Source organism: Aptenodytes forsteri, unplaced genomic scaffold (assembly GCF_000699145.1).
Source record: "Aptenodytes forsteri isolate BGI_AS27 unplaced genomic scaffold, ASM69914v1 Scaffold284, whole genome shotgun sequence".
Classification (NCBI taxonomy): Eukaryota; Metazoa; Chordata; class Aves; order Sphenisciformes; family Spheniscidae; genus Aptenodytes; species Aptenodytes forsteri.
In genome coordinates, this window is record NW_008794445.1 from 1046141 (window position 1) to 1061981 (window position 15841).

Sequence of the window (15841 nt, forward strand, 5' to 3'; positions counted from 1 at the left end):
CTTTTTTTTGTTTTTTTTTCTTTCCCAAACCCCCAGCCATATATGGGCAAGAGCGCTCCACTCGAGGCAGAGCTGCGGAGGTGGAGCCTCAAGGGGCACTCCTGATGCTTGCTCCCAGGCTATCTGCCTGCACAAGCCGCTGACCTCCTTCCCGGGAAAAACCCTGGGAACCCTCGCTGAATCCAGCTGTTTAAATTTCAAACTACAAAATGACCCGGCTCCCCTCCCCTTCCCCCCCATACCTCCTATTAGCTGGAGCTGTGGTGAAGCAGAAGCATCTGCATTTGTAATGTTGTGGGTATCTGGGAGCACTGGGTTGGAGAGTCCTCCGCATCCGACGTGGGAATCCTATTCCCATCTGGTTGTGATAGTACTGAGAACCGGAAGAAAAAAAGAAAGGAAAAACAAACAACCCTCCCCTCGCCCCCCCCAGCGTTGCTTGTCAGACACTAGCGAGTGTGTGAAAGGCTGCAGCTGGCAAATCTGGTGCACAAACTGCGATGCAGATCCTTTCACCTCTGGATGGGCTTCGGAGCCCCCCGGTATCTCTAGCTGAGCTGCCAGTGTGCACGTTGGGTTCTTACACATTTCAACCCCGTCCAACCCACCCAGCTGAACTACGCTGGAAACTGGTTACAAATAAAACCAAACATAAACATGCTAAAAATGTCACTGTCATCAGATAAGGTTGCTATGCACATAAAATTCCTGACACAAGTTCATTAAACCAAGGACATGAAAAGTTAAGCCACATGCATGCGGTGGCTAGGATGGGGAGGGAGGTACGGTGAGCGGGGATTCAGGCTGTAACTCTGTTTTTGGGCCTGCTGCCAGCCTGTAGGACATCACCGCGGGGTGACTCAATTTCTCCCAATGGGAGGGGGAAGAAAAGGAAAAAAAAAAAAAAAAAAGATGTCACAGCACCCAGCTCCTTCTGTGAACACGGGCATGTTTCGGGCAGGAGCAGCAGGCAGGAGGCAGGGATTAGCCACGCCACTTGCAAGCTGCGGAAGGCTGGCCTTTCAGAGGACAAAGCATGTGCTGACTGCCAGCCCTCGGCAATCTTTACCAAAACCAGTCATATTTAGCACTCCATGAGGCAGTTATCTTTGTTTTATAAAAGAGGAAACAGGCGCCAAGAGCTTCCTCTATAATACACTTGTAGTTGTGGCGACGTTCAAGTCACAGAAATGCAGGGTTGAGTGGGCTAGATGTTCCCACATAGGCTTACCAGTTCTCAGACACCCAGGTTTGCACAGAGGTACATGAGCTGTTAGATGTAATGACCTTCCCTACCACCTACTGAGTTTTTGTAGTTCTCAAGCCATACATTTTAAAAGCCAAAGAGGGCAGGAGCTGTGGGAGTGGTTCACAGGTGGGAGTGATTTCAGGTGATCCCCCCCTCTCCTGAGCTTACCACAACAGCCACCCTTTAACTGCTCGCAGGCTGTCTGTGGCTCAAGAAAGAGCAGCTGTGCACCCTTTCCTCCAGGATGAGTGACATGGGTTAGGTTAACCTACAAGGGTGGAACATCATGTTCCTCCTCAGCCTCACAAGGGTCAGGGTTGGGGCTTGATGATTGCGCTAAGCCAACCCAAGTCTGTGCAGCCTGTGAAGGAAGAAGTCCTGTTCCCCTCCCTCCTCTGATCTTCACACTCCCACTGCCAGTCCCAGATGACACAGACAGCTGATCCAGCTGGAAACAGACTTGAACCAAAAGAGAGAGAGATGTTTCCGGCTTGATTGTTTTCTTGGTCCATTTGACTACCTGGGTGCTAGAAAGGCTCTGGAAATGCACGGTCATGGGCAGCCAGACATAAGCTGGTCAGAAACTATGAGGGAATTGCAGTCCAGGAGAGGCCAGAAAGCCTCCTTTCCAGTGGTACCATCAGTGAATTTACTCCAGCTGCGTGGCTGGTCACAGGGGTTGTTATAGCATCCCACATGCAAGTGATTGCAATCAGTATCTGAATTAAGGAACATCTATTGCCAAACATGTAGGATTACCAAAATCACAGCATCATGTAGTGTAGGAGGTAACTCTGGAAGTCTCCAGTCCAACCACCTGCTCGGAGCAGGACCAGACTTAAGGTTAGATCAGGGTGCTCGGGGCATATCCAGCCTGGGTTTTGAAAACCTCTGAGGATGGCAAATCCACAATCTCCATTCTTGCGTCTTGTCCTTTCACTGAGCACCTCTGACGATCTGATGCTACCTTCTGCATAACCTCCATTTGGGTAGCAGAAGACAGCGGTTAGATAACCCCTCCTCACAAGCCATCTCCTCTCCTTGCAAACCAACCCAGCTCCCTCAGCACCTGCTCGTGTGTCAGATGCTGCAGCCCCCTGGCCAGCTTCATGCTGCTCCGCTGGAGTTGCTCCAGTTTGTTACTGTCCCTCTTGCAAATGCAAAGGACCATCGTGAAGCAGCCTGAGGAACTGTCCGTCTCACCTCCTGGAGAAGAGCAGGTGTCTCTGCCTACTTGTAAAAGGACGAGTCTTTGCGAGTATGTTTATTGGGGTGTGCATGCACAGTACCAGTCTGTGTTAGTGCATGTACACAGTGTCACACAGGGAGTCGGTGCCTCTGCCTATCGTGTAAATATTGGCTCAGAAGTTTAGGTCATAAAAATGGGTGCAGATTCACTCAAGTCCGGGGAGCTGTGCTGGTTTTTGTGAGCAGAGCTGTACTGCATGTATGCTGTGTGAATGCCGTCTGTATGCGTACCCAGGGACATCTGCACACCGTCCTTCTCCTTCAGTGGCTCTGCGCCTTAGCAGGCACAGATCCTCCTTCCCGTTGTTATTGGAGAAAATGTTTACAGTCAGGTCTAAATCTGGTCAGGTAGCTTCTCAATTACTCACCTCTCAGTTATTACTCTGCTTCAGTAACCCTGAAGCTCAAGGAGACAGGGTGTACCAGGCGGTAGCTGGTACTGGAAGACAACAGAAATCATGTTCTGCTCTGCTGATGTTGCCCGAGGGCAATGCATCACTGCCATGATGTCATAACTGTGAGGCACAACCTTCAGAGCATAAAAAAGAACACCCATTGTTCAGTGGGCCAGCAGGTGATATGAAAGGAGACAAGCGAGAAGGAAGACTTCAAAACTTTTACCTGCTTGCTGTCTTGGGGATAATGGTAGGCAAAATGACGTGTAACTGCAAAGCGGTGGTGCCTTTTGCAATATCAGGATCGCGGTGTGATGAGCAATCCCTCTGAAGTCTTCATAAAAGGTGGGGAAAGCTGAGGTGAGCTCCAGGCTGTGGATGGGGGAAATGCACCGCAAGGATATGAGATGTCAGGTACGAGGCTGACAAATAGGTCCTGGACAGGATCTGCAGGCAGGGCGGGAGGAGGAAGGCAGGGACAGGGCATCTCTGCACTGCTGTCTGAGTGTGGAGCTCTGCTTCCCCCAGGCCACCTTACAAAGCTGAAAGCCCCATGAGGAGGAGTCCCTGGAGAGAGGGCTTGGGGCAGTTCAGTGCAGGCCACGCTCTTGTTCCTGCGGTGTAGATGGACTGGGCAGGGTAGGGCCAAGGCTGGACCAGCGGCTGCCCCGAGCTGCGGAGGCTGCAGCAGAATGAGAAAGCTCGAGTGCTGGTTCTCAGCCAGTCACATCTGCTCCTCATTTTGCAGCAAGAACTACCATCAAGTCTCTGTCATAAGGAGCTTTGGTGCTGCAGGTCCAACCACCTGCTCGGAGCAGGACCAGACTTAAGGTTAGATCAGGGTGCTCGGGGCATATCCAGCTGGGTTTTGAAAACCTCTGAGGATGGCAAATCCACAATCTCCATTCTTGCGTCTTGTCCTTTCACTGAGCACCTCTGACGATCTGATGCTACCTTCTGCATAACCTCCATTTGGGTAGCAGAAGACAGCGGTTAGATAACCCCTCCTCACAAGCCATCTCCTCTCCTTGCAAACCAACCCAGCTCCCTCAGCACCTGCTCGTGTGTCAGATGCTGCAGCCCCCTGGCCAGCTTCATGCTGCTCCGCTGGAGTTGCTCCAGTTTGTTACTGTCCCTCTTGCAAATGCAAAGGACCATCGTGAAGCAGCCTGAGGAACTGTCCGTCTCACCTCCTGGAGAAGAGCAGGTGTCTCTGCCTACTTGTAAAAGGACGAGTCTTTGCGAGTATGTTTATTGGGGTGTGCATGCACAGTACCAGTCTGTGTTAGTGCATGTACACAGTGTCACACAGGGAGTCGGTGCCTCTGCCTATCGTGTAAATATTGGCTCAGAAGTTTAGGTCATAAAAATGGGTGCAGATTCACTCAAGTCCGGGGAGCTGTGCTGGTTTTTGTGAGCAGAGCTGTACTGCATGTATGCTGTGTGAATGCCGTCTGTATGCGTACCCAGGGACATCTGCACACCGTCCTTCTCCTTCAGTGGCTCTGCGCCTTAGCAGGCACAGATCCTCCTTCCCGTTGTTATTGGAGAAGATGTTTACAGTCAGGTCTAAATCTGGTCAGGTAGCTTCTCAATTACTCACCTCTCAGTTATTACTCTGCTTCAGTAACCCTGAAGCTCAAGGAGACAGGGTGTACCAGGCGGTAGCTGGTACTGGAAGACAACAGAAATCATGTTCTGCTCTGCTGATGTTGCCCGAGGGCAATGCATCACTGCCATGATGTCATAACTGTGAGGCACAACCTTCAGAGCATAAAAAAGAACACCCATTGTTCAGTGGGCCAGCAGGTGATATGAAAGGAGACAAGCGAGAAGGAAGACTTCAAAACTTTTACCTGCTTGCTGTCTTGGGGATAATGGTAGGCAAAATGACGTGTAACTGCAAAGCGGTGGTGCCTTTTGCAATATCAGGATCGCGGTGTGATGAGCAATCCCTCTGAAGTCTTCATAAAAGGTGGGGAAAGCTGAGGTGAGCTCCAGGCTGTGGATGGGGGAAATGCACCGCAAGGATATGAGATGTCAGGTACGAGGCTGACAAATAGGTCCTGGACAGGATCTGCAGGCAGGGCGGGAGGAGGAAGGCAGGGACAGGGCATCTCTGCACTGCTGTCTGAGTGTGGAGCTCTGCTTCCCCCAGGCCACCTTACAAAGCTGAAAGCCCCATGAGGAGGAGTCCCTGGAGAGAGGGCTTGGGGCAGTTCAGTGCAGGCCACGCTCTTGTTCCTGCGGTGTAGATGGACTGGGCAGGGTAGGGCCAAGGCTGGACCAGCGGCTGCCCCGAGCTGCGGAGGCTGCAGCAGAATGAGAAAGCTCGAGTACTGGTTCTCAGCCAGTCACATCTGCTCCTCATTTTGCAGCAAGAACTACCATCAAGTCTCTGTCATAAGGAGCTTTGGTGCTGCAGCCCAGGGTGCCTGGATGTCCAACACAGAAGGACAAGGAGTGTCGGGTAAAGGCTTCCTCAGTGTTAAGCTCCAGGCTGGAGCTGTGGGCTTACAAAGAAGAGGAAATGAAGCAATGTAGTCTGCTATGGGGAACAGAGATGTAAACCAAGTTAACATAGGGTGAGGTGCTCAAAGGGCTGGCCCAGTTCAGAGCCAGGCAAAGTTTGCTCCCCAGCTATAGAAGGTTATTACACAAATGCAATAAAACAGTTTTTACTACAAGCCAAGGACAAGAATCATCAGCTGTTCATGTCACCCAGCTCCCTTCAGTCTGAAACTATTTGGGGACTTAGGTGGCATGAGCAAAAGGCAGTCAGGTCAGGTTTGAAAGGCAGAGCTTGTTCCAGGGATCAACATCTCCTTTGAGACCCTTTGGTAAATCCCAAAGCAAGCAGGGAGGTAAAATACAAACTCAGCTGACTTCCCCATCAGTTCCACCTCTGGACCTACTGGTCCCGGCTGGAATGTGATGGGCTGGGATGGGAAGCCGTGTCTGTGCCACCACCACTGCTGGATGTAGGTTAGAGGGCCCAAAATACGTGCACAGCCACTGTAAGCCATGGGACTTTGTTCTCTGCCCAGGGCAGGGTGGCCTGTCCCTCCCAGCTCTGCAGCCTGGCATATCTCACCAGGCTTATCTGGTCGCGTGCCCTCCTCCCTCCCCAGCTGTACCCCCAGGGCCAGGTTTTCCTGCCTCACCCCAAATGGTTATTTTTATTATTTTAAAACAAACAGAGTTGCGTCTGTTTTGATTTCCAGAAAAAGGTTAGAGGGAGGTCAGAGCTGACATCTGGGCTGGAGATAACATTCCCATCTAATTAGCAAGCCCTGAATAATGAGGGCCTTCCTGTCCCATCCCCCTGCCCCGGCGCAGGAGAGGGCAGAGCCAGCGGAGGCCGGGGCAGAAATGGGGCAGGAGAACACCCCATTAGGTGGCATTTCACTTCCTAGTGCCCCCAGACTGAGCTCGTGGGGCTGCTGATAGATGCCTGTGGGCAACGGCTGGAGGCTGCCCCTCCTTCATCTTTGTGTGGGCACCATTTGCAGGCACTCGGCCTCTGCGGACTCTTTTTCCAAGGAATCGGCCACAGCTTTCCAAAGTGCCAATGGCGCTGCCAGTCACCCCCCAAGCCTATTGCCCGGGGGGAGTCCGTTCGCCCTTTCTGCAAAGCAGGGGTTACAGATTTAAACACCCTGGGCGCTACCTGTACTGCTGTATGTGTGGCAAGAGAAGATACTGGGAGACACGATGTTGGTGGGAGACACAGATGAGATGCACGGTGAGGTCCCCGGAGCGTGGCTGGGCCATCTGCTGCCCTCCCCTCAGTCTAGGGAGCCGTACATTGGCAGCTCCGTCCCCACTCTTGGGAATCAGGTTATTTATCAGAGTGGCGCAGCCCACCGGGCCGACACGATGCAGCTGTTTGTGCGCAGCAGTACTGCAAAGAGGAAGCAGCCATGGCAGGAGCTGGCTTTGGCCAGGATGCTGGGCTGGGGATGGCAGAGGGGCAGCAGTGCTGGGAAGACCCAGTTTGTGGGGGCTCTGGCAATGTGTAGACATATCCTCCCCCTGCAGCAGGGCACAGAGACACTGGAATACAGCCTGACTCAGCTGGGAGAGAGGCTCCCCGGCTGAATCACCCTGGGCTCTGCGCCTTCCCTGCAGCTCCCCCACCGTGGGCTGGCTGTGCCCAGCCAGCACTTGCAAAACCCCATGAGATCATGGGCACAGGCAAGCATGGTGGGGGCTGAACTGCAGCCAGGCGCTCCCCAGGTGAGATTACAACACCAGGCGCATCTGCTCCATGGAAAACCCCGGCTGACACCCCTTAGCAGAGCCGGTGACACACCAACCTGCCTGCCCCATCAGCCCCATGGCGGGGGGATTTGCTGCCGGCAGCCTCTGATGCGCGTCCGCCCTCACCGGAAATGCTGCAGCCTGTTGATTCCTCGGAAGGGACGTGACTGTCATTCCTGGCCTCGATATAAAACCCCACGAAGGGGAGGAAAAAGGAGACAGGGGAACAAGGCTCGGGATTTAACACTGGCAGAGCTCAGCTGCTGTGCCCCCAGCTGCAGGCTGGAGAAGATGAGGCTGGAAACTGTGCCCTTGGGTCAGCCATGTGCCGCTGGCCACCACGGGCTGGGCACAGTGTCACAGGGAGGCACAGCATCGCAGGGGAGCAGCAGAACAGGGAGATGACAGCAACCTAGGGAGTTTGCTTCCGGACATGGCCACATGCTGCCAGTTTCTGTGCTGCAGGCTCCAGCGAGACCAGCAGTGACAGGTCCCTCATGTTCCTGCATCCTTTTGTCTCAAGGGTGCTGCCAGCTTCTGCCTTCCTGTGCAGTGCCAGACAGATTAAGAAAACCCCAAATGTGCTTCCTCTGAGTGCCACCAAGAAAACCCAAACTGAGAACAGAACTTGAGCCCAAGGCCAGGGAAAGGGGAACGGGAACTAAACAGGGCCCAGACAGGTACAAGGGGGTTGCTGTGCTGGGTGACCGCACAGTTTAGCATTAGAAATGTAGTGGTAGGCATGACAGCAGCAACCATTAATATTGCCTGACCTCTATGTAAAGTCTCCATGGTCCTGCCAGGATCTTAGGGCAAAGCCCATGGGACCCGGCCTGGCTGGGAAGGGGAAGCCGGACCTCCTCAGGTGGCGAGCTAAGCTGAAAGAACTAAGCTGAAGGATCAGCCCCTTGAGAGCAAACCCAGCGAGCGAGAAAGAAGAATGCGAGGGTTTTGTCTTGTAGCTTCCTGCCAAAAACTGGCACGGCTGTAAACATGAGCGCAGAACAATAAGGTCTCCTGTCCCAGCAGCTGCTAAAGCCGTCACCTGGGGAGCTTCCTGCAATCAGCCAGTGGAAGGACAAAAAGGAGCTCCCACATGCTTTCCTGCAATTTGTCATATGCCTGATCTCTGCTCTGCTCAGTCCCTGCCATCCTCCCTTCCCCAGAGCCGCCTGTCTCACTTTCCGACAAGAGGATGTGGTTACGAAGACCAACCTCTGGTGAGGAGCAGGCTCATCATTCAGCCTTGCTTCTCCAAGCAGCAAGAAGTTCTTTTCTTTACAACTTCTGAGTTACCCGATAGCCTCCCCACAGACAGTATTTCCCCTGGGCTGGTTCTGCCCACACTGCGTGGACTTCCCCCGTACCTGGGTCTGGGCAGCCCAGAGAGACCCACAGCGTTCCACAGGTCCTCTCTGCCTGCCACGCATCGCATCTCCAGGGCTGACAGTGCCCAAAGAGTTGGCATGATGCTGCCACCGGCTTCTTTTCAGACCACCACGCCTTTCCAAGGCGTTAATCTCTGGGTCTGAACACTGCCATGCTGGATCTCTCCTCACGGGTGAGTATTTTTAGAAAGTTTGAGCTCAGACCATGCAGTCACTCCTGAGCTATGCCAGGATGAAAAGAAAACAACCACTTTTGCCTGAACAATACAGGCATGGAACAAAAAGCCACTGCAAATGGGCTTTTTCGGCATCACTCAAAACTAGCCGAGCTTTGAAAAATGAAACTTGCAGTCAAAAAAAAAAAAAGAAAAAGGTTCTTAGTGATCAGAAAGAGCTTTGACAATTTACTTAAAAAGCCAGATTAAAGCAAAACAATGTTATATAAATACCGGCGGGCGTGCCGGAGCTTGCACGCAGTACGGCGCTCCGTCTCCATCACAGCTGCTGCGCTAGCCAGACCCAGGGTGTTCGTTACCTGCTGGCTGCAATGTGGAACGGCCCTGTGGTTAAAGCCACCTGTGAGGAAAGGAGCTGCACAGTCCCTGCGCCTGTGGCAATGGGCCCCATGGGGAAGTGTTACTGCCTCATGATGGAGCAAGAAAGCAAGCTCGGGGGATGCAGCTCCTCTCCGCCTCGAGGCCGTGAAGCTACACGTGCAGAGCCGGCCGGGACAAACACTCTCTTGCTGCCAGCTGTGTGGGACCGGCATGGAGGAGTTGCAGCCGTGCGGGTGGCCGGAGGTCACCATCGTCTCCGGAAACCACTGAAATCTCTGGTGCATTTTGTACCCTCTGGACAACTTGAAGTGGATGTTTCTGAGGAGACTCACTGCAAAAATTTCCTGGTTTTCAGTATTACTCAACCACCCCTCCGCTCACAGGAGGGATGGAGCCGGGGTGCCTTCAGCAGCAGAGGGATGAGTAGCGTGTGCCAAGAAGGGTACTGGGAGCTCAGCCTTCCTGTGAGTGAGAGAGCAAGCAGTCTGGCTCCTGTCCTCTTCTGTCAGCAGCTTCAGCTGCTGGGGACATCTGTGAGCCCCGGAAGCCGCTGGCACTTTCCACAACAGAGAACAAGAGTATGTGAGTGGATAAACACACACACACACATATATGTATATGTGCAGGGACATTACTTCACAGAAGCTGCAGGCCATGAAGAAAACCCAGTCAATTTTAGTGCATTTTTATTGCAACTATTTGGATTATGAGGGCCTAGGAAGTTGATGCGGGCAGGCAGGAGGTTGGGTGCTGCCCTGTTGCCCGCAGCTGCCAGCTCTTGTCCGCCCACAGGGCACAAGCAGCTCCAGCGTCCCCCTCTGACCTCTCCTCACAGGACGGGTCTTCCCATCTCACTGTCCAGCAGGGACCTCTTGCCACCAGGAAGGCAGCCGCAGGGTTTCTCCTCACTCCCTCCCCACTGGGACATGGGGTGCCACATTTTCAAGGTCTCCCTGGAGGTCTCCGGTTTCCACCCATTTGGCTTCTCTGGGTGTAAGAAATTTGGGGGTTCTCCTGCTGCCCCTGCCTCCATCCTTCCCTGGATGGTAGAATGCACGTTGAGGAAAAAAGCAACCGGGCATGGCTCAGCACAGCAGCCCCCTCCGGCATCGCGCCCAGCCTGTGGCTACCACTCTCGCCATGAGTTGCAGCCTCTGGTTTTTGCCTGAGAAAGGTTTTAAGAGGGAAAGTATTGCTGGAGTTACAAAGCTGCAGAGGCAGAGAGGCAGAGAAACCACGAAGCTCGCAAGTGCACCCCGTGTTCTTGAGAAGAGCATCAGGAAGGCATCCGTGTGTGGTGATGGACTTGAGCCTGGGTGGGTTGCAGGGGCAGGTAACAAGGACAAGACTGTGTAACAGGTGATCTAGTTTGGTTTTGGTCTGGAAGTCAAACCTATGGTAGTTTTATCTTATCTTTTTATTGCTTAGGATATTGCAGCTGTGCAAGCTGTTACTCTTTAACTTGCAGGAAGCCGAAACTCTCAGCAAGCACTTAATGCAGCACAGCAAGTTTTGAACAACGCTGAGCTTAACATTACTGCTAACAGCCTTGCAGAGTTGGAGATTTTAATTGCTGATTCTGTCTGAATCCTATAATTACTTGGTTGAAAAAAATTGGGGGGAAAATAAAAAAAGCTCAAAGTGATGAACAAACTGCTAGGGCAAAGAGCCCGGCCGGGCTGGTGAAAGGCCCTGCCTCGGGCAGCGTCAGTGGCAGCCATTTCCCTGTTGACATGGAGCTGGTCTTTGCACAGGAGGAGTCATTTGAATCCTATAATTACTTGGTTGAAAAAAATTGGGGGGAAAATAAAAAAGCTCAAAGTGATGAACAAACTGCTAGGGCAAAGAGCCCGGCCGGGCTGGTGAAAGGCCCTGCCTCGGGCAGCGTCAGTGGCAGCCATTTCCCTGTTGACATGGAGCTGGTCTTTGCACAGGAGGAGTCATACAACACATTGATAAAGCAAAGGATTTACTGTCCATGCTGGGTGGCCGGGCTGCTGAGGCCAGACCTCATTGGAGCCAAACGTGGCCAAAACTGTCCCCTTCAAAGCTGTAGGGGACCACATATACACGGTCCCCTGTGTGCTGCAAACCAGGCAACCTGAATCTTCCATCCTCTACCAGCACTTGAAGCTGCTCTCGGCGTAGCAGCCCTAGCAGAGAAGGCAACGCAGCTCTCCCTCCTTGCAGGCATCTGCCGTGGCCCAGAGCAGGTGGAGGTTAACATGGAGTTTAGTGGGCAGGCACAAACATCTCGGGGAGAGGAGCAGCTGTGTTAGGGCTTGATGCAAGCGTAAAGCCAACAGAAACGAATGGAAAACCTCCACTTGCCTGGGATCGGGCGCCTTGGACAAGACTGTGAGGACAGAGGCACCGCGCCTGACCTTTGGGGGGGATCTCGGCATTGGGTTCAGAACACACCTGGGGAGGGAGAAGCGGGTTTAGCTGAGCTTTGCTCCCCTTGGGAAGGCACCGACCGCCATGTCCTCTTAAAATAGCAACCAGGAACATTAGGAGCCGAGAAAGCTGCTGTAATGCAGGCAGGCTTGGGTGGGAGAGAGCAAATGCTTAACAGATCAGAGGAGCATTTGATGGGTTTAACTCCAAAAGGGAAGACCAACTGCATCCTTGCCGGAGCAAGCAGAGAGGAAACATTTTCATAGCTGACATGGAAAAAGCACCTACTGCTGAGGAATTGCCTATTGCTTCAGCTCTCTTCTCTCGGGAAAGACCAACATCATGTTCAGGTGGCATGAAAATTGCTGTGCAACCCCTCTTTTAACTGCTACATAAATACACTGCTGGTAGTGCTTCCCGCTTGCACCTCCTCCGTTATTGACGCAGAATATGGGGAATCCCTGAAGCCTCCCCCAGCAGTCGGCAAACAGGGAGCCGAATTAAAATCCTGCCACAGAAAACATCCTTGCGCTTTGACTCCTGTCCTGTGGTGAAAACTCTGCAAAGCGCTCGGGGAATCTCAAGGTGCCCCCAAACCCCTCCTCCTCCTCTCAATCCATTACGCTGTTTCTGAAGGATTTCCACAGGGCACAGCGTATGTGGCTTTTCAGCATTTATCTCAAAGAAACAGTTGTGGCTTTCACATAATGTGCCCTGAAGCATGCTGGCCCTTTAATAGCTGAATGGCACCTCAGCTCTGCTTTTCCTTAGAAGGAAGTGATAAAATAGCAAAATTATACTGCCCCTTAATTACACAATGCAAAGTCACTGTGTTTTTTCCTGTTCTGTAGGATGGTGAAGCATGAAAGTTGACTGTTGTCAGGTACGTGACGCTGTTCCCCTACTTTTCCTGCTCATGCAGGAAAATGGAGACGGTCTTTACTAGAAGTGTTTATGGAGCAGGAACACCGAAACTGCAGGGCAAATTGCCCAGCCTGAAACATCAGCAGGACGTGACCAGCATAGCTTCTGTGGTCTCCCAAATAAAATAAAATGCCATTTTTTACTGATCATAACTGACCGAGAGTTCTTTATCCAATTATATCCAAGTGACATCACCTCTAGCAGCATGCCGGGGGTGAGATCAGCCCAGCCCAGACAGGGAGGTACCCATCTCGGAGGACCAGCACCACCTTGTGCTGCTGCCCAGGCCCCAGAGGTGATGGAAGCAGGTGGGAGCAGTGATGCCTGCAGCACTGCGGTTGCAGCAGGACACACGGGACTTGGATCGCCACTCCCCTGCTCCTTCAAAGGTCATAAATCGTTTTTGCGAAGGTGCAGAAAAAAATTGCCTCGCTGCTTGTAACAACCTACGCCACAGAGGTGAAATGGAGCAGAGCCAAAGCAGAGTTAAGAGCGATTGAAGGAAACAGAAGCTGGGAAGGGGGGGGGGGGAAGAGATAAAAAAGCAGCTTGTACGTGGTTATTAGGCACTTATAATGTTCTCATGCAGCTTAGATAAGCAAACTGGAATAAAGCATTACAGCAGGCATCAGCCCTGGTGCTGTACTCTGCCTACAAGCACACAAGGAGGCTGGGAGCACTTAGAAGCCAGGCTGGTTGGAAACAGGTGTATATGGGGAGGAGAAGAGATGGAAAGGGCTGAAGGCTGCTCCCGATACAAGCACAAAACTGCCTCCCTTAGTCTAAAGGTCAGGGCAATTAAAGTCAAAAGACTGCCTTTTGGCAGGGCTCGCCTGCCTGAGCACATTTAATTATTCACACAAGGGAGAGGGAGGCTCTCGGGCTCCTCGGGCAGGAAAGGAGTGAGAAAAGCACGGGGGGAGCGAGCACAGCTCAGGTTCCCTGTGCGCAACGAGTTGCTGTTCCTCTGCGCACAGGAGGCGAGTCCTTCTTCCAGCGTCCTGGATACAGCAGCACCCAAAGGGGGTCCTAGAAGCAGCACTGAAAGCCCCGTGAAAGTAATCCACTTGTTTGTTTTTCGGCACATTACCTTTTAGTAGGGATCAAGTCATAACCTGCGCTCTCCCAACCCATTGTTAGAAACCAGCTGCTGCGCTGCTGATACTCCCTCTCACCCCTCTGGACAGACAAGGGACTTCCCTGTGATTTCTGAGAATCAAGTTTTATTCTCCAGCTAGACAGCAGTGACCATAAAGTTCTCTTTATTACAGACCTACAAAAGGAGATCCATAAAATACTTCTATTTTCTCTTATAAAATTATGACGGGAGCCCATGGACTTGTGGAGGAGTTGTACCTGTCCCAGCGACACGAGGACAGAGGGACAGAGAGACAGGTTTCACAGACAAGGCAGAGGCATTCTCAGCTTTAAACAAACCCACCCAAGGCAGGTATGTACCCACATCTTGCAGGGAGCAGCTGCCCTCTGCTCTGGGCTATCAGATGCTAGGCAAAGAGAAAAACATTCCTCCTCTTAACGCAGCAGCAGCTCTGCGTGTCAGCTCTTTGCTGATAAACACAGGCTCCTAATTCCAGCCGCATTCCCCATTTTGAGAATAAGCAGCCCCGCTCCTCAGCGCCCTTTACAACTACTGCTGCTCAAGAGAAGGGGGAGTGGGAGGGAAGGGTTACAACACTGTCCATCTCCTAAAAACCCCAAACCAGAAGAAAACCCCAGGTTGCACAAGGCAGGCAGTTCACGTGCCCCTCAGCTCTCCCAGGCCAGGAATGCACAACATGGACGTGTCCAGAGGCAGAGGTACAGCCACCCTTTTACTTCAGGCTCCGATGAGTTTCTTGAGGAATGCCTCCAGCTGATCCTCATCCTTTATCCCCACAAACTTATCCACGACATCTCCGTTCTTCATAGCCAGCACGGTTGGCACTGCTGACACCTGGGGGCAAGAGAAACAGGGAGACAAAGGTGAGCAGAGGCTGCGGGGAGCCCAGCTGCACCCAGGCCCCAAATGGAGCTCTACAGATGAAGAAGTGGCTACAAGGGAGTTGAGCATACACCGCTCAAGGGTAACATGTCTGCTCACAAAACACAGGCCAGCTGAGCTCCATGTTCTTCCTCTCCCTGTGGCCTCATCTCTGCACTGACTTACATCACACTGCTTAAGCCAAGGCTGAGCAGCTTTTCGAGTTTAAGACAGACCCAAAATTTTAAAGACAAAACCAAAGCTAATACAAAAACAAGACGACAAAGCTTTTCCCCCCCTCTCCACTACAAATTCCTCTTCTCCTTCCCTTTTGTCCTATCATAAGCAAACAAACCCAGTCTTTTACCGGGACACCTCTCAGACATGACGACCTTTGGACATTTTACAGCCAGGGTGGTAGCAGACTGGACCCGTGTTCTTCTCCAGACAGGACTGGAGCAGGACCCCACCCACCACCGCACAGGCAGATTTCCTGCTCCATCCTACCATGGTAATGACAACCCCCTCTGACCCATCTTTCCTTCTCTACTCCTGTTTTCAGTGGTTCAGTTGGTCATACACCAGTGGCTGTCCACTGCAGATCCCTGATGATTAGGTAAGAAGTGAAAAAGTCCCTCCGACCACAGCCAGCAGGCAGCTGTGCTGCTCCGGGCAGTGTTTTTTTAGCCCAGAACAAAGTTTTCTGGGAATTATCCAAGAGAACAGCGGTGGAAATGACAACGCTCCCCAGAGCCTTACTGGCTGACCAGTGACAGAAGAGACCCTGGGGACACAATCGAGAGAAGGAGCAACCAGATCTCGGAGAGCTGCGGCAGCAGCGAGATCTGGTCTTGTTTCTGACCCCACAGCTTTGGTGCCCTTATCTCTGCAAAGCCTCCCCCACCGAAACACATCCTGTCCTTATCTCTCCTGCTGCCTCCCCACCAGCCTGCGGGGCCTTCCCGCGTGCACTGCCAGCAAGGATCTGCAAATCCTTCCTCGGGAAACCTGCCAGAGGGCTGGCTTTTCTCCCATCGGGAGCCCGAGATGAAAGGGACATTTTGTGCTTCCCTTCCCACCCGGTCCCGGCCGGCCAGTCCGGCGTGGCTCCCCGCAGTCTGTCCTCCAGGGCTTGTGCAGTCTCATCTGAAGGGATGGGAGCGCCGGGGCTGCTGCAACGCACGATCTTCAGCTCCTCCTAGTGACTGTCGGGAGCGGATCCGGAGGAATCGGCCCCAGCACTGGCGATGGTGCCGCCAACATGCTCCCTTGTGATTTTAGGGGTGAGAAAGGACGGTACCAGCACTGCGCTCAACTGGTCTCTCCCTCCTTGAGGAGGGCAAAGCTCCACTGAGCCTCCCTCTGGTTTGCAAAGTGGGTTAATAACGAGCAGAGCTGCCCCAGCTCCATCCAAAAAACCAGCATGCCCAGCCGCAGCA

At 52.8% G+C, this 15841-nt stretch overlaps 1 protein-coding gene across 1 annotated transcript in view; it reads right to left on the reverse strand.

Moving 5' to 3' along the window:
- Positions 1-13625: 13625 nt before the first annotated feature.
- TXN2 (thioredoxin 2) overlaps positions 13626-15841 on the reverse strand; it is an 8328-nt gene continuing 6112 nt past the window's right edge. The window contains exon 3 of the mRNA XM_009289939.1: positions 13626-14375. Coding sequence (XP_009288214.1) covers positions 14259-14375 — 117 coding nt within the window. The 3' untranslated portion in view covers positions 13626-14258. The remainder of the gene's footprint in view (positions 14376-15841) is intronic.